Below are 24264 nucleotides of genomic sequence, written 5' to 3'. Positions count from 1 at the left end.
ACTGGATTTACTAATACTTCATAGAGAATATTTGCATTCATATTCATCAATGAGATTGATGGATAATTAGGCTATTAATTTTCATCCACACTGAGACAGTTTTGAGAGTTGAAAGGGAGTATAATATTTTAACATGTGTATGGCACAGAGATTGATTTTAGTACCATGGGCAGGTGTCATTAGGGTTTATGAAGTACCTAATCATTTTGGCAAGGAATGGAGGTAAAGATAGGAGGTTTTCCAATAATGAACCTAGTTAGGGCTCAGACTTACACTGTTGGTTTTATAACTGTTATTGCATTACTCTACATATCTGACTATAAGGTAATTATATATTGAATGAAGTTGTACAGAGAAAAAAGGAAACGGACCTGGGTTTGAATGTGTGTGTCTGTGACTTAATTGTATAATCCTTAGGTAATGACCTAACTCTTCTGAACTCCATTTTCCCCATCTGTGTAATGGAGATTATAAGGCCTACCTGATAGGGATATTGTGAAAGTTAAAGATACGTGCAAGCACTCAACATGTTCTTAGCACATAGTAGATTCTCTTATATTAGCTTACCTTCTTTAGTTTCTGTTGTAAGTAAGTAAATAAGTTGCTTTTCCAAACAAAGGTTGCTTTTTCCCTTGTGACTTAAGGTTACAATCTTTCCTACAACTCCCCTATTTATCTTGGATCAGAAAAAATTTCCCACTATGCCCTCAGTTATATGCATGTGGCATTTGGATAATTTAAGATGGTATAGAAATAGATTGACAGTAGCAAAATTTTGACCAAAGGAAATACTAATGCTTATGGTATATAAAATGTATAAATTTTCAGTGAAGTGAAAAGGTAAAATATGATTATCCTTAAAAGCTCAGATGCAGATCTTCTTAGATAAAGCAAAGGCTCCCTACTTGACCACTTATATTCTCATAATATTTTAACAGGACTTCATTGACTTAACCAGAGAAACCAGACCAAGGGCAAAGGATCGCAATGGACTCTGTGTGATTGACCTGACAAGAACTGAAGAAGAAAATAGACCTATTGCCACTCTTGACTTGACCCTAGAACCTGTTGCTCCTTCCCAGAAGGAGCCAGCCAGTCTTCAGACATGTGCCAGCCTCTCCAGCAAAGAGGTGATGGAAGGGCGGGTAGACAGAAGCTCTCGGCCTGCAGCACGGAGAATCATTAACAGCGATCCTGTGGATTTGGACCTTTTGGAAGAAACCGCATTTGAAGGTCCACAACCTCCTACATCCGTCAGTGGGGACTCTATTTATGCAGCAGAGCCAAACTGCAGCTCAACTGCATTCAAAGGTGACCTTGGCTTCTTGGCAAGCCTACAGCTATCTTCAGATGTTCACTCCCGTTCCCCAACAAGCAATAATGGTAGCAGCAGCAATCAGAGGGCACCCTTGCCAACCCCACAGCAAGATGTGCCTTGCCCACCACAAGCCTTGCCATGCCCACTGCGAGCCTTGCCATGCCCACTGCGAGCCTCGCCCTGTCCACCACGAGCCTCCTCGTGCCCACCACGAGCCTTGTCATGCCCACCACAAACCATGCAGTGCCAACTACAAGCTTTGCCTCACCCGCCTCAAGAAGTTCCATGCCCTCCTCAAGAGATGCCATGCCCTCAGCAGAATGTGCCAAGCCCACCTCAAGACTCATCGTGGCGACCTCAGTACTCACCCAGCCCACCTCAAGACTCACTGTGCCCACCTCAAGACTCTCTGGGCCTACCTCAAGATGTACCAGGCCCACCTCAAAACATATCATATCCACAAGATGTGGCACACTTACGGGATATGCCACAGTCACTGGGAGATGTGCCACAGTCATCAAGAGACACACCACAGTTGCCAGAAGACGTGCCACGGTCACCAAGACATGTGCCACAGTCACCAGTAAGCACGTCACAGTCACCATCAGACATGCCACAGTCACCAGCAGATGCGCCACAGTCACCAGAAAGCGTGCCACGTTCACCTGGAGAAGTCCCACACTTCCCAGGAGATATGTTCCGTTCAGCTGGAGACGTGCCTTGCTTGCCAGGAGACATGCTACGCTCACTTGGAGATTTGCCTCACTTACGACAAGACTGGCCTGACCCTCCCCAAAATGATATACAGAACCATGACATCCCTATGGATGTCTCAGCTCCATCTTCTCCAAGGTCCTCTCCCAGTCCACAGTCTCCACAGTTTGAAACTTCCTTAGAGAAAGTTCCTTGGCTCTCTGCTACAGAAACACCAGCTAGAAAAGAGAGATCACTGTCAGAGCCTGCTAACCCCGAGTCTGCCCAGGTACAAGCACGAACACCACAAGGTGGGTTATACAGCAGACCATGCCTGCATAGACTGAAGTACTTCTTACGACCTCCAGTGCATCACCTCTTCTTCCAGACACTAATACCAGATAAAGACACAAGAGAGGTGAGCTAATATGTCTTCCCCTAGGGATTAGGTGTCCTTTGTATAGGCCTAGCATAAATATGCATGAAAGAACAGGCCCAGTATAAATTTGATATTTTTATCTTTCCTCCACTTGTGGAACCATCTAGTGTAGAGTCAGACCTGGGTTTAAATTTCACCCCCACAGTGAAAAACTGGCACTGTAGAAGTCACTTTACCTTTCTGAGCCTTAGCTTCTTTCCTATATGTAAAATGGAGATAAAAACATACCTCACAGGATCATTAAATGACATAACATATGTAAAAGTGTCTGTTAGAGTGTCTGGCTCATTATAGGTCTTCATCAAATGCTTCTCTTCAATTCCTATGCCTTTCCCTTCCTGATGCCCTTATTACAGCTCCCATATCACAGAAATAGTGATACCCTTGACACTTCAGTGCTTCCAAAATTATTACTTTCTGACTTCTGGGGAGGAAATTCAGTTTTAAGATTTTAATGGGAGGGGCGCCTGGCTGGCTCAGTCAGTTAAGCAACCAAGTCTTGATTTCAGCTCAGGTTATGATCTCACAGTTCATGAATTCGAGCCTGACCCCCCTCCCACCCCATCGGGTTCTGCACTGACAGTGCGGAACCTGCTTGGGAGTCTCTGTCTCCTTCTCTCTCTGCCCCTCCCCTCTTCATGAGTGCATGCACACTTCCTCTCTCTCTCTCTCTCTCTCTCTCTCAAAAATAAATAAACATTAAAAAAAAAGATTTTAATGGAAATGCTACTTCCCATTGGTCTTTATTAAGCTGTGAGAACTAAACCAGATGCTTTTCTTAGCAGATGTAAGAAAAAGTTTGTGGCTAGGTTTTACAATATGAAGCTATTTTTTCATCATCCATAACCATATTCTCAATGTTAAGAAGACTGGCTTGAGGGGCACCTGTGTGGCTCAGTTGGTTAAGCCTCTGACTCTTGATTTCAGCTCAGGTCATGATCTCATGGTTCATGAGGTCAAACCCCAAGTCAGGCTCTTCACCAACAATGCGGAGCCTGCTTGGAATTCTCTCTCTCTCTCTCTCTGTCTCTCTCTCTCTCTCTGTCTCTCTCTCTCTGCCCCTCCCTGGCTCAGGCTCACTCTCCCTCACAATAAATAAATATATAAACCTTAAAAAAAAAAAAAAAGACTGGCTTGAGGTAGTCCATGAATTCAGAAGGTGCATTCTTGGAGCAATCAGGAATCCCATGTGGCCTGTTTCAGGCATTCACATCGATTTGGCCTTGAAGATTGAATTTTTTTCTCTCATTTTAATTGTTGTTGTATCTTCTAATACGTTTTATGTCTTCTCTTTCTGAATGACTCTCCCTAACTACCCTAGCTCATTCTCTTTATTCCTGTGGGTTTGCCTCAGGATGGTGATATATCAGTCCATTATCAAGAGCATTTGGAGGACTTGAGAGAGTTTGTGTTTCCTTAGTCAAGGCCGTAGTGCTTTGTAAGTGCTGCACAAAGTAGCGAGGCCGCCAGTGGATGCAAATGGGACACCACATCCCCTTTCTGTGTAAACACAGCTTGGATTATAAGATGGCAGTTAGGCCAAACAAAGGGGATTTTTCTTCCTCATCTTTATTTCTTACCTTAAAGAACTTCGGCCATCTAGAATCCATCTGTAAATCTTTTTGGTCTCTCCTATTATTTCTTTTGGGCTTTTAATAAGTACTTCTTCAACCAGGTCGTTTTCCCCCCAGAACTTCTTAGCCAGTCCCCACGCTGCCTGCCGCCTACCAGCCTTTGGCCTTAACTCCTCTGAGTCTTTCTTTGTTTACTCTAAAATAAGTTATAATGCTCATATCATAAAGTTGTTTGACCTAAAAGTAAATACATAAAGCACAAAGCCACCTTTCAAGGCCTAAAGAAATATAAGTCTTAGTTCCCCTTAAGTATATGGGCATCAAAAGAATTTGTAAACTTTATCTGCTGTAGATGTCCCCATTTGTAGGCAAGAAATGCATAATATAGGTTCAAATATAGGTAAAGTGCCTCACATGTGAAATAGTCACAAAAGCAATATTGTTTTTTGTTTTTCTCTTCTCTGGCTCTTAATTTTCATTACATGACATGTACAGTATTGGTCTCTGATCAGTGAGATAAGGGGTTACCCTTAGGTGATGTGAGGCATAAGGAAAGCTAACTAGACTTCTCCGGAAAATTTTCTGGAAGGACAATTCTAGTCATCACTGTTTTACTGTCATATATAAGCTGTCAGACCTTTGGTTGATGTTTTAAATTTAATACTTGGGGTGCCTGAGTGGCTCAGTCAGTTGAGCATCCAGCTCTTGATTTTGGCCCAGGTCATGATCCCAGGGTCATGAGATCAAACCCCACATCGGGTCCGCACTGGACATGGAGCCTGCTTAAGATTTTCTCGGGGCGCCTGGGTGGCTCAGTCGGTTAAGGGTCCGACTTCAGCTCAGGTCATGATCTCGCGGTCCGTGAGTTCGAGCCCCGCGTCGGGCTCTGTGCTGACAGCTCAGAGCCTGGAGCTTGTTTCAGATTCTGTGTCTCTCTCTCTCTCTCTGACCCTTCCCCGTTCGTGCTCTGTCTCTGTCTCAAAAATAAATAAATGTTAAAAAAATAAAAATTAAAAAAAAAGATTTTCTCTCTCTTTCTCTGCCCCTCTTCCCCACTCATGCGCGCGCTCTCTCGCTCTCTCTCTCTGTAAAATTAAAAAAATAATAATAAAGTAAAATAATAGGTTTAATACTTATTCTCAGATTTTAAAAATAATACTTGCTGCTCAGTTGCCTTTTTAAACATAGGCATTTAAAATATTTTAATGGGGATTTTTAACAAAAATATATTTATTATTATTGGTTTTGTTGTTGAGAGGTAGTATGAATTTAGAGGGTAGATATGGGGTTACACCACCCATGTGTGAAACCAGCTTCTGACATTTGTTGCATAACAAGTCCTTACTCTCTAAACCTCAGCTTCCTTATCTATATAGTAGGAATAATAATAGTAGTAGTAGGGCTGTGAGAATTAAGATGAGGATAAGTCAAATGTTCAAAAATTATCATCATTATTGTTATTATATTCTGATGTCAGAAAACTTTTTCATGTTTTTCCTTTTGATTGTGAAAGTAATATGTATCTATTATGGCAACATACAGAAGAACGTATAGAGGCAAAACATCTGTAATTCCAGCACCCCAGATAATAGAAAACCACTTTTCACATATTCTCTCCCAGTCTTTATATACATACTTTTGGGAGGTGGGAGGGAAGCAACTTAACATTTACTGTTGACAGTAAATCAATAAAATGGGATCTTATTTTAACAATAAAACATATTTAAAGCATCTTTCAGGCCACCTGGGTGGCTCAATCGGTTAAGCGTCTGACTTCAGCTCAGGTCATGATCTCACAGTTCGTGAGTTTGAGCCCCACATCAGGCTCTGTGCTGACAGCTCAGAACCTGGAGCCTGTTTGGGATTCTGTGTCTCCCTCTCTTTATCTAAGTATCTGATAATAGTATCACAACTACCCTATCTTCCCACCTTCACTCCAAAATCTACTTAGGCTAGCTCTTGACTCTTGTACTTCTTTTCTGTGCTTTTAGCACAGATGAAGTCATATTATATGTAGAACTGTGAATGCTTATTTTTTAACTTAATATAAGTATTTTTCCATGTCGTTGAAAGTTTTTTAGATAAGGCTTTTCAGTCTTTTTATTTTTTATTTTTCAAATGCATGGAAAATTTTGCTGTCTTGAATCTGTTTCAGATCCTGTGTATATATGTCTATAGAAACCTGTTCTAATTGGTTTATTTTTATCTCTACAGAGTAAAAGTCAAAAACTAGAACCCATTCCTCATCGAAGACTAAGAATGGTAACAAACACCATTGAAGAAAATTTTCCCCTGGGGACTGTGCAGTTTTTGATGGACTTTGTGTCACCCCAGCATTACCCACCCAGAGAAATTGTGGCTCACATCATCCAGAAAATCCTGCTCAGTGGCTCTGAGACCGTGGATGTACTGAAGGAGGCCTATATGCTTCTCATGAAAATTCAACAGTATGAACCTTTGATGTTGGTGAATCTCCTAGAGAATCTGGACTCAGGGCACATCTTTCTCTTGCCTGAGCTTGATTGAGCTAACCAATTAGAGAGGGTGACTTAGTGTATTAGTGTTATTTGGATTGCAACTAATGGGAAACCCAATCCAAACTGGCTGTAACAGCTGATAAAAGAGAATTTAATTATTTATTTTACTAGAAGCCTAGGAATAAGACTTAATTCAGTTCCGAATGGTTACCAGGATCCATTTTCCTGCTTTGCTTCTCTCTTGAGGCTCCACATAGTAGTCTTCTCAGCCTCCAGCTTTTGTGAGAGAAAGCCCACTTCCTTTATAATCACATAAAAGTTCTGAAATTTAGTCTTGTAGGCTTTAATTGCAATAACATAGGACATGAGCCCATTTTTGAACCAATCACTGAACTGAGGGATAGAATATCATGATTGGCTCAATATACTTCATGGGCTGGGATCCTGGTAGGGTAAAGCTAATGGACTAATAGTAATAAAGAGTTGATTTCTTCAAGGCAAAATCGGGGTACTAATGTCTTCCAAAAGAGAAGCGAATACTGGGTAGCAAAAAAACTGAAGTTCTACTACCGTCAGATGATATGGTATCATGTCAAAGGATAGACAAAAGCAGTGAGGATAAGAGGAGGTTTTTTTGTTTCTGTCATCTTCCAGATCCCATCCCTTCTTCCACTATACCCTCTAGAATTCTAATTGATGTCCCTTGAATTTCAGGCTACATCCAGCTAATGCCAAGACAGTGGAGTGGGACTGGAAGCTGCTCACTTATGTCATGGAGGAAGAGGTAACATAACAATTATGAGGGTGTATCTTTTGCATAGGAAGTTTTAACTAGAAACAAAAGTGATGACAAATCTGGTAGTAAAGTCTTTGCCATTATTCCATCCTTATATTCCCACCCTCACCAAAAAACTCCTTTTGAAATGGTATGTGCTGTCTTCCAATTCAAAATTGAATACCTTCACTTATCCCTCTCCTTCTTGAGATCCCATTAAAAATAATAGTAGATGAATAGTGAAAGGTATAAATCCATGGCAATGAAAATAAGGGGAAGGGCAATAGATTTGAATGAAAACTAGAAGAACTAAAGGAAATGTAAGTGTTGACTGGTGAAGCTAGGCAGAGAAAGCCATAGGCTGTAATACATGTAGAGGTGGCTGCAGTCAAGGAGAAAGGAAATCTCCCTTTAGAGTAAAGAGGTTTTCAACTCAGAAACACAATATATACAAGAGGGTTAGAGTCAGATGTGGGCTGTAAATCTGTTGAAAGTTTGCAGATAGAACTGACAGTCTTTCCATTCTTGAGTACAGAAAGTTCAGTCATCAGTTTACCTACCCTTCAGGCAAAAAGTCAGAGGACTTATTTTCTAAAGACATTGAATGAAACATCCGTCATAAACAAAGGCACCTAGTATAGAGTTGGTGCTGCAGAAAAGAAGTCTTCTGCATTCTGACTTTTAGAGATCTCTAAATGGCCAGGATTCTGTCTGCTCACCCAGAGCACTTGGATGGAACAAATTATTTTCAGCTTAGAATTCCATACTCAACAAAACTATTATTCAAGTATGAGTGTAACATAAAGACATTTCCAGACATGTGGGAACTTGAAAAAATATCCTCACACCCATTTCTTCAGTTACCTGAAGGTATGCATCTAAAGAAGAAGGGATTAAGAAAGAGGGTGGCACAGGATCCAGGGAACACTAGATCTAATCCAAGAGAATAATACAGAGAATTCCTAAAATTATGGTGAATAGTAGACCTACAAAGCAGTCAGTCCAGATTGGAGCAGAATAATTGAGGGCTTTAAGAATGATCTGGGAAACATCACGTAGATGATAAACAAGCTCCAGGCTATTGTTCTCCATGGAGATGCCAAATTAAGAAAAACATACGGACCAGAATACTTTTGTGAAAACTCTGGAGATCAGTTGAGAAGCCTCAGTACCCAGGAGAATGCATAATCGAGAAGGGGCTCAATGAAAGGAGTAGGAAGATTTGTGTTATTTGGTGTGCCCATACCCCTCCCCCGACCCGGCTTATCATGGTGCAACTGGAAGGAAACTTCACATGCCCCGGCTCCTCCCTCAAGAAGGAAACAAAAAGGTGGACTTTGAGCCAGTGTCCTGGCTTGTTAGGGAGCTGCGCAAGGGACAGTTGTTTTCTCACCCGACTCAGATCACTGATGGGAATAGTGGTATAGTTTGGAAGCTGCTGAAAAGACAGGTGAGCACTGCCACATGTTAGAGCTGCAAGGAGTATGCAGTTCCACAGGCAGGTACCAGGGAAGCAAGAGATTGTGGCTCCTGAGACAAAGGCAAGCCATTTGGGAAATTAAGACAGATAAAAGCACACACTCAGTGCAGAGCCTGACGTGGGGCTAGATCTCACAACCATGAGATCATGACCTGAGCTGAAATCAAGAGCTGGACGCTTAAATGGTGCCCCCCTGACAAAAGAGTGTTTTTGAACTATCTTAAAAATGTACAAGGAACTAAAAGAGAGCAGAGATAGACAACTAACTGCAGCATGAAAATTATGTGTGAACAAAATGAGAGTATTAAACAAGAAACTATTAGAATCAAACATATTCTGGACCTGAAAAGTGTAACTGAATTGAAAAATTCACTAGAAGGATTCAACAGCGTACTTGACCAGGCAAAAGAAAACTGGCAATGAACTTGAAGACAGGTCATTTGAAATCATTGAGACAGAAGAGCAAAAAGAAAATACAATGAAGAAAATTGAAGAGAGCCTAAGGGACCATGGGACATTATTAAGTGGGCCATATATGTATTATGAGAGCCCCAGAAGAAGAGAGAAAGGGGCAGAGAACTTACTTGAGAAAATAATGACCCCAAACTCCCCAAACCTGAGGAAAGAAATGGATATACAGATTTGTGAAGTTCAACTCCAATGAAGTTAAACCAGAGACCCACACCAAGACACATTAAATCAAGTGTCAAAAGTTAACAAAACGTAAAGCCAGAATCTTGAAAGCAGCAAGAAAAAAGTGGCTCACCGCATGCAAGGTTTTTAGCAGAATCTTGCAAGTCACAAGGCAGTTGGATGATATATTCAAAATGCTGAAGGAAAAAAAGCTCTTAACCAAAAATACTATATCTGGCCAAACCATCCTTCAAAAATGAGGGAGAGCAGCAGGAGAGAAGCAACACATCACATACAAGGTCTCAATAAGATTATCAGCAGATTTCTCATCAGAAATTTTGGAGGCCAGAAGTTAGTGGGCTAATATATTCAAAGTGCTAAAGAATAAAACTCAACCAAGAGTTCCATGTTCAACAAAGCTGCTTTTCAAAAATGAGGCAGAAATAAAGACCTCCCTAGATAAACAAAAGCTGAGGGAGTTCATTTCCACTAGCCCTGCCCAGCAAAAAAAAAGCCTAAAGGGAATCCTGCAGAGTAAAATGAAACACTGAACAATTACTTGAGCCATATGAAGAAACAAAGATGTCAGTAAAGGTAAATACATGGACAATTACAAAAACTATGATTGTAACAACAATTTATAATGTTTGGTTTTCTATATGGTTAAGTGACTAATATAAGTTTCATAATTATTAGTCTAAAAGTCAGTATTACTATAACTTTGAAACGCCACATTTTGCTTTCTATGTAATGAAAGACACTAATGCATTTAAAAGAATTATTAATTTGTTTTGTATGAAGATGTAGTTATGTGACATCAACAACCAAAATAGTAAGGGACAGAGCTGTAAAGGAACAGTTTTTATATGTTATTGAAGTTAAGCTTGTACAAATTCAAATTAGAGTATTTTAACTTCCGAATATTAAACGTAATTATGATGGTAACCACAAAGACGATAGCTAGAGACACAAAAGGAAGCAACAAAGGAATGTAAACATTTCACTACAAAAAATCAACTAACAACAAAAGACAATAATGCAGGAAATGAGGGACAAAAAAGCTATAAGGCATGTAGAAAACAGTACAATGACACAAGTGCATCCTTCCTTATGAGTAATTGCTTTTTATTATTTTTTTTAAGTAATCTCTACACCCAACAGGGGGCTCAAACTTATCAAGAGTCACACTCTCTAGGGTGAGCCTGGGTGGCATAGTCAGTTTAGCATCCAACTTCGGCTCAGGTCATGATCTCACAGCTCATGAGTTCGAGCCCTATGTTGGGCTCTGTGCTGACAGCTCAGAGCCTGGAGCCTGCTTCTGATTCAGTGTCTCCGTCTCTCTCTGCTCCCACCCCACTCATGCTCTGTCTTTCCTTCAAAAATAAATAAACATTAAAAAAAAAAAAAAGAAGTCACACTCTCTACTGACTGACCCTCTTTCCTTATAAGCAATTACTTTAAAATGTAAATGTAAATGGGTTAAACTCTCCAATCAAAAGACACAGATTGGCATGATCCAACTACATGCTATCTACAAAAAACACTTTAGATCCAAAGACACAAGTAGATTCAAAGTGAAAGAATGGGAGAAGATATTCCATGCAAATAGTAACCAAAAGAGCACAGTTGGCTGTACTAATATGAGACAAAATAGACTTTAAGTCAGAAAATGTTACAAGAGACAAAGGAGGACGTTATGTATTAATTAAAAGGTTCAATACAACTCTGAGATACAATAATCATAGATATTTACATACCTAATGACAGACCATCAAGATACAAAGCAAAAACTGATAGAATCAAAAGGAAAAATAGTTCTTTTTAATTTTTTTTCTAATGTTTATTTTTGAGACAGAGACAGAGCATGAGCAGGGGAGGGGCAGAGAGAGAGAGGGAGACACAGAATCTGAAACAGGCTCCAGGCTCCAGGCTCCAAGCTGTCAGCCCAGAGCCCAACATGGGGGCTCAAACTCCCACACCGTGAGATCATGACCTGAGCCAAAGTCAGACGCTCAACCGACTGAGCCACGCAGGCACCCCAAAGGGAAAAATTGTTCTATATTAATAGTTGGAGACTTCAATACCCAACTCTCAATAATGGATAGAATAACCAGAATGGGAGATAAGTAAGGAAAGAGAGAAATTAAGCAACACAATAAACTAACCAGATCTAATAATTATATGCAGAATAGTCTACCAACAACAGTACCCACCTTCTTCTTGGTGCACAAGGGGCATATTCCAGGAAAGACCTTATTTTAGGCCATAAATTAAGTTCCAATAGATTTTAAATTTTTAAGTTTATTTATTTTGAGAGAGAGAGGGCAAGCAAGGAAGTGACAGAGAGAGGGGGATGGGGAGGATCTGAAGCAGCTCCATGCTGTCAGAGCAGAACCTGATGCGGGGCTCAAACTCACAAACCATGAGATCATGACCTGAGCTGAAACCAAGAGTCAGACATTTAACCAACTGAGCCACCCAGGGCCCCAAGTCCCAATAGATTTTAAAAGATCTCATAGCAAGTATCTTCATTTCTGTGAAACCAGCATCAACCTGATATTAAAACCAGATATATACACTACAAGAAAACTGTAGACCAATATCCCTTATGAACACCGATGCAAAAATCCTCAGCAAAATACTAGCAAACCAAATTCAGCAGCATATCGTATGGATTATACATCATGATCAAGTGGGATTTATCTGGGAATACAAGGATGGTTCAATATAAAAAATCAGTCAATCAAATACACTATATTAACAGAATGAAGGACAGAAACCACCTGATCATCTCAATTGATGCAAAAAATGCATTTGACAAGATTCAACACATTTTCATCCTAAAAACTAGGAATAGACGGAAACTATCTCATAAAAACCCTATATGGAAAAACCCCAGCAAACCATATTCAATGGTGAAATACTACAAGCTTTTTCTCTAAGTTCAGGAATAAAGCAAGAATACCTGCTTTTGTCCCTTCTATTCAACATAGTATTGGAAGTTCTAACCAAAGCAGTTAGGCAAGGAAGGAAATAAAAGACATCTGAATTTAAAAGCAAGAATTATCTCTGTTCATAGATAACATGATCTTATATGAAGAAAACCCTAAGGATTCCACACAGGAAGATTGTTACAGCTAATAGGCAAATTCAGCAAGGTTGCAGGATACAAAATTAACACACAAAAGTCAATTGCATTTCTGTGTCCTAACAATCTCAAAACGAAATTAGGAAAACAGTTCGGTTAACAATAGCATCAAAAACAATAAAATACTTAGCGGTAACCTAACCAAGGAGATGAACAATTTGCACACTGAAAATTATAAAACATTGCTGAAAGAAAATGAAGACATAAATAAATGGTAAGACATCTCATGTTCATAGGTTGAAAGATTTAATATTGTTAAGATGTCAATAGTACCCAAAGTAATCCACATATTCAGCATTATCCCTATCAAAATCCCAGCAGCATTTTTTTCAGAAATAGAAAAATCATCCTAAAATTCCTATGGAATCTTAGAGGACCCTGAATAGCCAAAACAATCTTGAAAAAGAACAAAGTTGGAGTATTCATACTTCTTGATTTTTTAAAAAAAATTTTTTTTAACATTTTTATTTATTTTTGAGACAGGGAGAGACAGAGCATGAACAGGGGAGGGTCAGAGAGAGGGAGACACAGAATCCGAAACAGGCTCCAGGCTCCGAGCCGTCAGCACAGAGCCTGACGCGGGGCTTGAACTCACAGACCGTGAGATCATGACCTGAGCCGAAGTCGGCCGCTCAACCGACTGAGCCACCCAGGTGCCCCCATACTTCTTGATTTTTAAACATATTACAAAGCTACAGTAATCAAAACAGTGTGGTAATCTCATAAAGACAGACCTACAGACATGTGGAGTAAAATGGAGAACCCAGAAAAAAAAAAAAATTGTGAATATGATCAAACGATGTTCATCAAGGGTGCCAAGACCATTCAATGGAAAAAGATAGCCTTTTCAACAAATGGTTTTGGGAAAACTGGATAGCCATATGCAAAAGAATGAAGTTGGACTCTTATCCAATACCATATACAAAAATTAGCTCAAAATGGATCAAAGATCTCTTACATCATGCCAAAAACTATAAAACTCTTAGAAAATATAGGGGAAAGCTTCATGACAATTGGATTTTACATTTTTCTCTGATATGACACCAAAGATACTGGCAAAAAAAAAAAAAAAAAAGGCAAAAATAGGCAAATGGGACTACATCAAAGTTTAAAACGTGTGCACCAAAAAACACAATCTGGAATTAAAAGACAGTCTGTGGAATAGAAAACATTTTGTTATTTTTTTATAAAGTATTTTTTTCACTTTTTTTTTTAAGAGAGATTTCACACATGCACAAGCATGAGCAGAGGAGGGCAGAGAGACAGAGAAACAATCCCATGCAGGCTCCATCCCACAACTGTGAGATCACAACCTAAGCCAAAATCGAGTCGGGCACTCAACCAACTGAGCCAATCAGGCGCCCAGGGGAAGACATTTTAAAATTGCATATCTGATGAAGGGTTAATATCCTGAATATATAAATAGCTCCTTAACTCAACAACATTTAAACATTTTATTACAAAACTGACAGAATTAAAGGGAAAATTGAACAACAAAATAATCTGATTTTTAAAAGGGCAAAGGACTTGAATGGCCATTTCTCCAAAGATGATATACAAGTGGCCAACAAGCATATGAAAGGATGCTCAACATCACTAAATCACAAACAATGGCACATCAAAACCACAATGAGATATCATCTCACACCCATTCAGGATGACCACTATTAAAACAAAATTTTTTAACAGAAAATAAGTCATGAGTTGTGGCAAATTTGTAGAGAAATGAGAACACTTGCCCACTGTGGGTAGGATTGTAAAATTGTACGACCACTGTGGAAAACTATATGGTGTTTCTTCAAAAAATTTAAAAAAATTATTATATGATCCATCAATCCCACTTCATATATTCCCACATGTTTATACGTGTAAAAGAATTGAAAGAAGTGTCTTGAAGAGATATTTGCACACCCATGTTCATAGCAGCATTATTCACAAAAGCCAAGAAGTGGAAGCAACCCAAACGTCCATCCGTAGATGACAAGGTAAACAAAATGTGGCATATACAGGTACAGTGAAATATTCTGCTTTAAATAGGAAGGAAATCCCATATGCTACAACATCGATGGTACCATAATGAGGGTATTATACTAAGTGAAATAAGCCAGTCATAAAAAGACCCTGTATAATTTGACATACACAAAGTATCTATAGCTGTCATTAATATAAAAAGCAAATAGAATGTTGGTTACCAGAGGCTAGGGGGAGGGGGAAATGGGACATGATTGTTCATTGTGTGTAAAGTTTCATTTTGCAAGATGGAAAAGTTCAGGAGATCTGTTGCACAACTACATGAATATACTGAAAAATGATTAAGATAGGGGTGGCTCCGTTGGTTAGCATCCGACTCTTGGTCTCAGCCCAGGTCTTGATGTCAGGCCCCATGTTGGGCTCCATGCTAGGCATGAGGCCTACTTAAAAAAAAAAAATACAGGGCCCCTGGATGGCTCAGTCGGTTAAGCATCCGACTTCAGCTCAGGTCATGATCTCACAGTTTGTGGGTTTGAGCCGTGCATCAGGCTCTGGCTGACAGCTCAGAGACTGGAGCCTGATTAGGATTCTGTGTTTCCCTCTCTTTCTCTGCCCCTCCCTTACTTGTGCTCTCTCTCAAAAATAAAAAATAAATGGTTAAGATAGTTAAGTTTATGTTATAAGTCTTTTTACCACAATTTTAAAAAGAAAGTAGGCAATAACAAATGCTGGCAAGAAAGTAGAGATACAGGAAGTCTGATACATTACTGGTGGGAATGTAAATGGAACAGCCACTGTCGAAAACAGTTTGACAGTTCCTTTAAAAAATTAAACATAAATTTATCATATGACCCAGCTATTCAGCTTCCAGATACTGACCCAAGAAAAATGAAAATATATGTCTAACAAAGGCTTACATGTGAATGTTCATAGCAGCCTTATTCATAATAGCCAAAAAGTGGAAACAACCCAAATGTCCATCAACAATTGAATGGATAGGGACACCTGGGTGGCTCAGTCAGTTGAGCCTCCGACTTTGGCTCAGGTCATGATCTCACAATTTGTGGGTTCGAGCCCCACATCAGGTTCTGTGCTGACCGCTTGCACAGAGCCTGGAGCCTGCTTCAGATTCTGTGTCTCCTTCTTTCTCTGCCCCTCCCCCACTCACGCTTTGTCTCACTCTGTTTCTCAAAAATAAATAAAAGTAAAAAAAATTAAAAAAAACAATCGGGTAAACAAAATGTGCTATCTTCATACATGGGAATGCTATTCGGTAATTAAAAAAAGTGCTCTTGATATATGCCGTGACATGGACAAACCTCAAAAAATATTAAGCTACATAAAAGGAAGCCACTTACACAAGGTCATATAGTGTATAGTTCTCCGTATATGAAATGTCCAGAAGGGCAAATCAGTAGAGCCATAAAGTAGAGGAGTGGTTGCCTGGGGCTAGAGATGGGAACGGGAACTAACTGTAAATAGGCATGAGGGATCTTATTTCAGTTATAAAGATATTCTAAAAATTGGTTATGGCCATGGTTACCATGCTCAGTAAATTTACAACAAATCATTGAATTGCACATTTAAAGTGGGTGAATTTATAAGGGTTGTCAATAAAGTTGGTTTTTCTTTTTTAATGTTTATTTATTTTTGAGAGAGACAGAGCCTGAGTGGGAGAGAGACAGAGAGAGAGGGAAACACGGAATCTGAAGCAGGCTCCAGGCTCTGAGCTGTCAGCACAGAGCCCAATGTGGGCGTCAAACCCATAAACTGCAAGATCATGACCTGAGCCAAAGTTGGACGCTTAACCAACTAAGCCACCCAGGCGCCCCAAAAAAGTTGTTTTTAAAAATGAAAAAAAAAAAAAGGGAAAGAAGGATATTCTCAAGATTCAACACCATTCTTGAGGAGTTAAAAGAAGTAAAGTGATAATTGTAGGCAATATAGGGAGGATAAAAAAGAAACTTTAAGAAAATCAAAAAGCTTAACAAGAAAGAAATTATTTTCTTAGTGTACTATATGGATTTCCAGTGTAGTAAATAATTTTAACATAGTCCTCATACTGTAAACACTATTTAGTTATAATATTTAGAATCAATTTATATACAAAACAAAACAATTTTAGCCTTGACAATGGAAAGCACTAGATGATAAAGATTAGGAAGTGAAAAGGGATAGGATCTCTGAGTAGTAGGGCTTTTATAGCATCTTTATCTTATAAAATTGGGTGTCAAGAGATACTATCTGTAGATGATGGAACATAAATTGAGATAGTTATTTTAGGAAGAGAAATGGGGAAGTGGCATAAGTGAATTAAATCTTTATCTAACACAGCAGAAGCCAATAATGTCTAAAGTTGATAAATCAAGAAGTAATGATATGAGCATTTTTTAGAGATGTTTAGAGTAACTTTCAGAAGAGTAAAATTTCACTCTAGGGTACTGCAGGGGGCAAGCAGTAGTGGAGAGTGGTGTTAGTGAAAGACTTTCATCATAAATCTAGCATAATTACTTGATTTTAAAAAAATTTGCACCAGAGTGCCTGGGTGGCTCAGTTGGTTAAGCATCAAACTCTTGATTTCGGCTCAGGTCACGATCTCATGGTTTGTGTGTTCAAGCCCCACTTACACGTTGACAGTGCAAAGCCTGCCTGGGATCCTATCTCTCTGCCCCTCTCCAGCTTGTGCACACTCTCTCTCAAAAATAAATAAACTTTTAAAAAATCATTTGCACTAATTAATGAGGATTAGAAAAAAATATGCACATTGGAAGACAAAGTTATCACATCCTTACCTATTTATTTATTTATTTTAGAATTTTTTAATGTTTATTTATTTTTGAGAGAGAGAGCATGAGTAGGGGAGGACCAGAGAGAGAGGGAGACACAGAATCCAAAGCAGGTTCCAGGCTCTGAGCTGCCAGCACAGAGCCCAATGTGGGGCTCAAACCCATGAACTGTGAGATCATGACCTGAGCCAAAGTCAACACTCAACTGACTGTGCCACCCAGATGCCCCTCTCACCTCTTAAAAAAAGAAATCATATGTGCTTACAATGTTTATTCGTTTTCCTGCTTACTAAACTGTACCCTAGTCCATGAGTTTATATTCTCAGAGTATATACCAACCCCCTGCTGTTTGAAAAGTTCCTAAAGAATCCAGAAACAGTTTGGGGCCTTATTCTTTGAAGTTTGAAAGCCCGAGCTCCTGGTCCTACGTCCCAGCACTTATCTCCCAGTAAAGGGAAATCAACAAATGGTGCATGTCTGCTTGGCATGTCACAGGTATTTATACTGGCTTTTGTATACTTAAAATTATCACCACTTAAATCAAGAGACAGTGAAACTCAGAAGGGCAAGTTGAATGAGTATAGATCTGGGTTTAAAACAATCAAACAAAAATAAATACATAAGATCTCTGTGCCATCAAAGCCCATGCTCTTTACCTACAACAGTTCAGCTTTCTCAGTTAGAATCATTTCACCTGTAACAGAAAACTCAACTTGCTTAAACAATAAAGATGTGAATCAGCTCACGTTACTAGAAGTTCAGCAGTGGTATGGACATCATGACTGCTTGATCCAGCAGCTCAACAGGATCATATAGGAACCAGTTTTTGTCTCTCTATTCTGATACCCACAGTTTGAGGTTTATCCTGAGACTGATAGTCAAGTTTAGTGAGAGACGACTTCTCATGGCTATCTATCTCTTAAAATTAGGAAGTCTACAGTCCTGAGCCTCCAGGCTCTGGGATTGCCCTGTTTTCCCTCTTTTAAAACAACCTCAATTGCCTGCTCTCTCTCAGGAGCTTCTCTTTTAGGTACAGACATACTTCGTGATGCATGGCCTTCTCTTGGGCTTCATATTTAGGAGAGCCGAATGCTCACTCATCAGGAAATTGAGAGGAAATACTTCTCATTCTTTCTTCTACAGGGGCAAAATCTGCCTGGGAGAGTCCTTTTTCTGCGTTATGTGGTACAGACCCTGGAAGATGACTTCCAGCAGATCCTGAGGAGGCAACGACAGCACCTGCAGCAGTCCATTGCAAGCGCTGTGCTGTCCTGTGACAAGCAGCCCCACAATGTCAGGTAACTAACTAGCACCTGAGCTCAGGGATGTTAAGAAGTAGGAGCCATAGGTGGGCAGCTACTCAAGGCTGGAGAACATCAAATGGATGAAGTTTCATAGTCACACAATAATATAACAGGGATAGTTATTAAAACTATAGACAAGGAGTGCCCGAGTGGCTCAGTCGGTTAAGCGTCTAACTCTTGATCTCGGCTCAGGTCATGATCTCACAGTTCGTGAGTTCCAGCCCAGCATCAGGCTCCATGCTGACAGTATGGAGCCTGCTTGAGATTCCCTCTCTGCCTCTTCCACGTGCACATGCTTTCTCACTCGATCTCAATATAAATAAATAAAAACAAAAAAAAATTATAGATGATCCTAGAGGCATCTGTGTGGCTCAGTCGGTTAAGCATCTAACTTCAGCTCAGGTCATGATCTCGTGGTTCGTGAGTTCGAGCCACGCATTGGGCTCTGTGCTGACAATGCAGAGCCTGCTTGGGATTCTCTATCTCTCCCACTCTTTCTCTGCCCTCCCCCTGCTTGTACTGTGTCTCTCTCAAAAATAAATAAATAAACTTAAAAAAAAAAAAAAGAACTACAGACGATTCTAAAAGAAAATCTCTCTGTACCAACCGTGTGTTGAGCACCACAGCCTTCATGGTTTTTGGTTTTTCTCAAGACTGTCAGACGTCCTTTGGTGTATTTCAGAATTGTCCAGACAGCCTCAGGAGATCTAAGGGAAAACCTTAACTTGCATAAAACTTTTCACAGCTTTTATAAACCTAGATTTATTTCCATCTCCCTGAGTACCTCAGGAGAACTCTCATTTGTCACTATTAGTTTCTAAAAAGTAATATAATAGGTCCTGAGGCTAACAATAAGGTACAAGATGGTAGCAAGCATGTATTCTTTTTTTGTAGAATCAGGGCAAGTGGGAGCTTCTGGAAGCTTCAGGACAGGGAAGCTTTTTCTTCCTGGAACTACAACTCGTGGGTTCTTTTGTTTTTTTTAATTTAAAAAAAATTTTTTTGTGTGAGACAGAGAGGCAGAGTGCAAGTGTGTGGAGGGGCAGAGAGAGGAGACACAGAATCCAAAGCAGGCTCCAGGCTCTGAGATGTAAGCACAGAGCCTGATGCATGGCTTGAACTCACACACAGTGAGATCATGACCTGAGCTGAAGTCGGATACCCAACCAACTGAAGCACCAGGCGCCCCCCATTTTTTTTTTAAGTTTATTTATTTTGAGAGAGACAGCACGAGTGGGGGAGGTACAGAGAGAGGGAGAGACAGAGAATCATAAGCAAGCTCCATGCTGTGTGCAGAGCCCAACATTAGCTCGAACTCGTGAACTACAGGATCACAACTTGAGCAGAAATCAAGAGTCGGATGCTTAACCAACTGAGCTACCCGGGCACTCCAGTCCTTACTTTTTTTGGAAATGGTTTTCACCAAGCTAGTGTACCAGCATCCTTTTTTTTCTTTTTAACAGCATCATTGAAACTCTTCCACTCATATTTACATTCTCATATGTTCTTGTATGTTTGTTAAAAATAGTTTTCTATAGGCCAATATGGGATATTGACTGTTGTAACTACTTTAATAAAAAGAACAAAAAAGAGGAAGCTTCATACTGTTTTGAGCATCAGTCAGCTTCCCCCCTTAGTTTGCATGCCCATACCCATTTTCATAGATGTGGCATTTTCTGTAAAGTTTAAATGTTAATGATTATAGAATAGAAAATCAGTAAGTAGATCTACAAAGAGCACAGGATAGTGTAGTTAGGTAGTTTTTTGTTTTTTTAATGTTTTATTTTTTATTAGAGTGAGAGCATGGGCGGGAGAGGGGGACAGAGGATCCAAAGTAGGCTCTGTGCTGACAGCAGTGAGCCCAATGCAGGGCTTGAACTCACAAACCGAGATCATGACCTGAGCCAAAGTTGGATGCTCCACTGACTTAGCCACCCAAGTACCCCAGCATAGTTGGGTTTTAAATAGAAAAATAACAATTTAGGGACACTAAAGATTGATCTTAGATTGAGGTTATGGTTACACAGATGTATATATATATTTACCAAAACTCATCAAATAAAAATCTGTGTGCAATTTATTGTATATAAACTGAACCTCAAAGATGAGGGCTTTTTTTTTTTTATTGAAGTATAGTTGACACACAATGTTTATCAGTTTCACGTATACAACACAGTGATTCAACATCTCTATATATTACGAAGTGTGGCCACCATCTGTCACCATACTACACTTTTATAATATCATTGACAATGTTCCCCATGCTGTACCTTTCATACCTGTGACTTATTCATTCTGTAACTGGTAGTCTATACCCCCCCAGTCCCCTTCACCTATTTTACTCATCCTCCAAACCCCTGCCCTCTGGCAACCACCAGTTTGTTTTCTGTATTTACAAGTCTGTTTCTTTTGTTTGTTTTGTGTTTTTACATTCCACAAATAAGTGAAATCATATGGTATTTGTCTTTTTCTGACTTACTTCATCTAGTGTAATATCTTCTTGGTCCATCCATGTTCTTATAAATGGCAAGATCTCACTCTTTCTCATGGCTGAGTAATATTCCTTTGTATGTATGTGTGTATGTACATATATATATCACATCTTTTTCATCCATCCATCTATTGGTGGACACTTAGGTTGCTTCCATGTCTTAGCTATTGTAAATAATACTGCAGTAAACATAGTAGTGCATCTGTCTTTTCAAATTAGTGTTTTCATTTCCTTTAAATACACACCAGTGGGATAAGTGGATCATACGTTTTTTTCTGTTATTAAATTTTTGATGAACTTCCATACTGTTTCCCCAGTGGTTGCACCAACTTACATTCCCAATAGTGCAGGAGGAGTCCCTTTTGTCCACATCCTTGCCAGCATTTGTTATTTCTTGTCTCAAAGATATGAGGGTTTAAAAGTCAGTCTCTATATTATCCTGGTCTTACGGGGTTTTCTTTTCTTTTTTAACTGTGCATACAAAGAGTAAACTAGTTCTATAAGGTTTAAGAAATACACTAGTTCCCAGGTTCCCTCACCTGCATTTTTCTTTTCCACAGGGGTAGCTACTTTCCACTCGTTTAAGTGATTTTTTTAATATTTACCTCTGTATGGCTAAATAACATGTTTATGTTGCTAATTCTTGATTTTTCATTATTAGCTATTATCTATTGACTTTCCACATGAAATAAGAGTAGTTAAGGGGCGCCTGGGTGGCTCAGTTGCTTAAGCAGCCGACTTCAGTCAGGTCATGATCTCGCGGTCCGTGAGTTCGAGCCCCGCGTCGGGCTCTGTGCTGACAGCTCAGAGCCTGGAGCCTGTTTCGGATTCTGTGTCTCCATCTCTCTCTGACCTTCCCCCATTCATGCTCTGTCTCTCTCTGTCTCAAAAATGAATAAACATTAAAAAAAAAAAAAAAAAAAGAGAGAGTAGTTAACTCTTTTTCCTCCCTACCTCCTCCTGGGCACACACATGTTTCCCTGCCCCCATGCTATTAATTTATTTATATCATAATTTTGTTCAGATCAGTATTCAATGTTTCTATTGTTACAACGATGTATGCTAGTCAGAGTTGAGCCAAGTCCTAAATAAACTATGATTATTTTTCCTTTAATTCATACCTTTGTGTTTCCTTACAGTTAATAATTGCCTTATTTTTAGTTCCCCTGTATTCTTTTTGCATATTGGAAGTCAACCCCAAATTCTCTATTTGGTCTAAATCTCCCCTCGATGTTTATTTGTACTGGGTCGTCATATTCTTGAAGATCTGTGGTGGAACTGTTTGACCTCCTTCATTCTGGATTAGTTGTCCTTTTTGCCAGCTTTTATCCTAAATGTGAGAATTTCCTTTGTTTCCAAAAGTTGGATCTTTCGTTTATTTGTCCTGTGTCTTCTCTTTATTGGTTTACTCCCTCATTTGATGGATCGGTCTCCAGTAGCTTCTTAGAAAGGGATGTGGAAAGTAAAATTTTGAGATGTTATATATCTGAAAATATTTTATCTTCCTATATGTTGACTGATAACTGAGTATAGATATTTAGATTAGCAATAACTTTTCTACAGAGTACTGCAGGAAATCTTCCATTGTCTTCCACATTTGCTGTTAAAAAGTCATAACTACCTTGATTACTGATTCTTTGTATATGCCCTAATTTTTTCCTCTGAAAGTTTTTAGAATCCTACTTGTTTTGCCCAGTATGCTTGTTGTAGGTCTGTATTCATCCATTGTTCTGGGCCTTCAGTGTGCCATTTCAGTCTAGGAACATCCTTCATTCCTGGAAAAGAGTTTTTATCTCTGCTATCATGTTTTTAATTTCCAAGGGCTCTTTTACTTTGTCTCTAAATGTTTCTTTTTTAAAATAATAAATATGGGACACCTGGGTGGCTCAGTGGGTTAGGTGTCCAACTCTTGGTTTTGGCTCAGGTCATGATCTCATAGTTTCATGAATTTGAGCCCCGCATCAGGCTCTGTGCTGACAGCACAGAACCTACTTGGGATTCTCTCTCTCTCTCTCTCTCTCTCTCTCTCTCTCTCTCTCTGTCTCTCTGTCTCTCCCTCTCTGTCTCTCTGTCTCTCCCTCTCCCACTCCACCCACTCCACTCACCCACCCTCCCCTGCTCACACTATCTCTGTCTCTCTCAAAAATAAATAAAGTTAAAAAAAATTAAATTAATAAATAGTATTCTGTTCTTGTTTTCTTCTTTCATGGGTCTGTATTTCCTCATATCTTTGGTGACACTAATTATAGCCTTTGTTTTTGTTTTTTTAATATAATTTATTGTCAGGTTGGTTAACATACAGTATATACAGTGTGCTCTTGGTTTTGGGGGTAGATTCCCGTGATTCATCGCTTACATACAACACCCAGTGCTCATCCTAACAAATGCCCTCCTCAATGCCCATCACCCCATTTCTCCTCTCCCCTGCCCTCCCCCATCAACCCTCAGTTCTCTGTATTTAAGAGTCTCTTATGGTTTGCCTCCTTCCCTCTCTGTAACTATTTTTTCCCCTTCCCCTCCCCCATGGTCTTCTGTTAAGTTTCTCAAGTTCCACATATGAGTGAAAACATATGATATCTGTCTTTCTCTGACTGACTTATTTCACTTAGCATAATACCCTCCAGTTCCATCCATGTTGCTGCAAATGGCCAGATTTCATTCTTTCTCATTGCCAAATAGTATTCCATTGTGTATATAAACCACATCTTCTTTATCCATTCATTAGTTGATGGACATTTAGATAGCCTTCGTTTTTGTTTATTCTCTGTATAGTCTTATTTTCTCCCAAGTTGCTTTTTTAGGGTGAGGGGAGAGTTGGTTTTGGCTATTTTGGTGCTTATCTCTCTTATTAGAATATCTCCATAAGTGTGTAATAAACCTTGGTAACCTGTGTTGTGACAGACTCAACAGCTGATGGAAGCTGAGTCCACGGGAGGGCTCATCATTTCTACACTTCCCTGTTCTTAGAAAATACCTCGTCATGTCTTTAAGTCTTTCCTCTTGGGCTGGATGGGTTTTCCAGAGAAGACTTCCAGTTTCCCACATGAAGGGTAAAGACCGGGATGCCAGGTTTTTAGAAGACAAGTGTGGGAAAATAGCCAGGGTCTCTGCACTCAGCATATGTTCACTTAGTGCTGCTGTTATGCTTTGATGCCCTTGCCTCCCAACTGTGCCT

General features: G+C 39.5%; 1 protein-coding gene across 3 annotated transcripts in view; it reads left to right on the top strand.

The window, feature by feature from the left end:
• The window catches only part of SIMC1 (SUMO interacting motifs containing 1), a 77187-nt gene that overhangs the window by 29378 nt on the left and 23545 nt on the right, over nucleotides 1-24264 (top strand). For all 3 annotated transcript variants that reach the window (XM_042946114.1, XM_042946105.1, XM_042946119.1), the window contains exons 2-5: nucleotides 939-2429; nucleotides 6239-6471; nucleotides 7216-7285; nucleotides 18438-18592. In XM_042946114.1, coding sequence (XP_042802048.1) covers nucleotides 939-2429; nucleotides 6239-6471; nucleotides 7216-7285; nucleotides 18438-18592 — 1949 coding nt within the window. The remainder of the gene's footprint in view (nucleotides 1-938; nucleotides 2430-6238; nucleotides 6472-7215; nucleotides 7286-18437; nucleotides 18593-24264) is intronic.

The sequence above is a fragment of the Panthera leo genome, chromosome A1, assembly GCF_018350215.1.
Source record: "Panthera leo isolate Ple1 chromosome A1, P.leo_Ple1_pat1.1, whole genome shotgun sequence".
Classification (NCBI taxonomy): Eukaryota; Metazoa; Chordata; class Mammalia; order Carnivora; family Felidae; genus Panthera; species Panthera leo.
The sequence above is the reverse complement of the archived record's forward strand: the minus strand, read 5'-3'. Positions and strand labels throughout refer to the sequence as shown.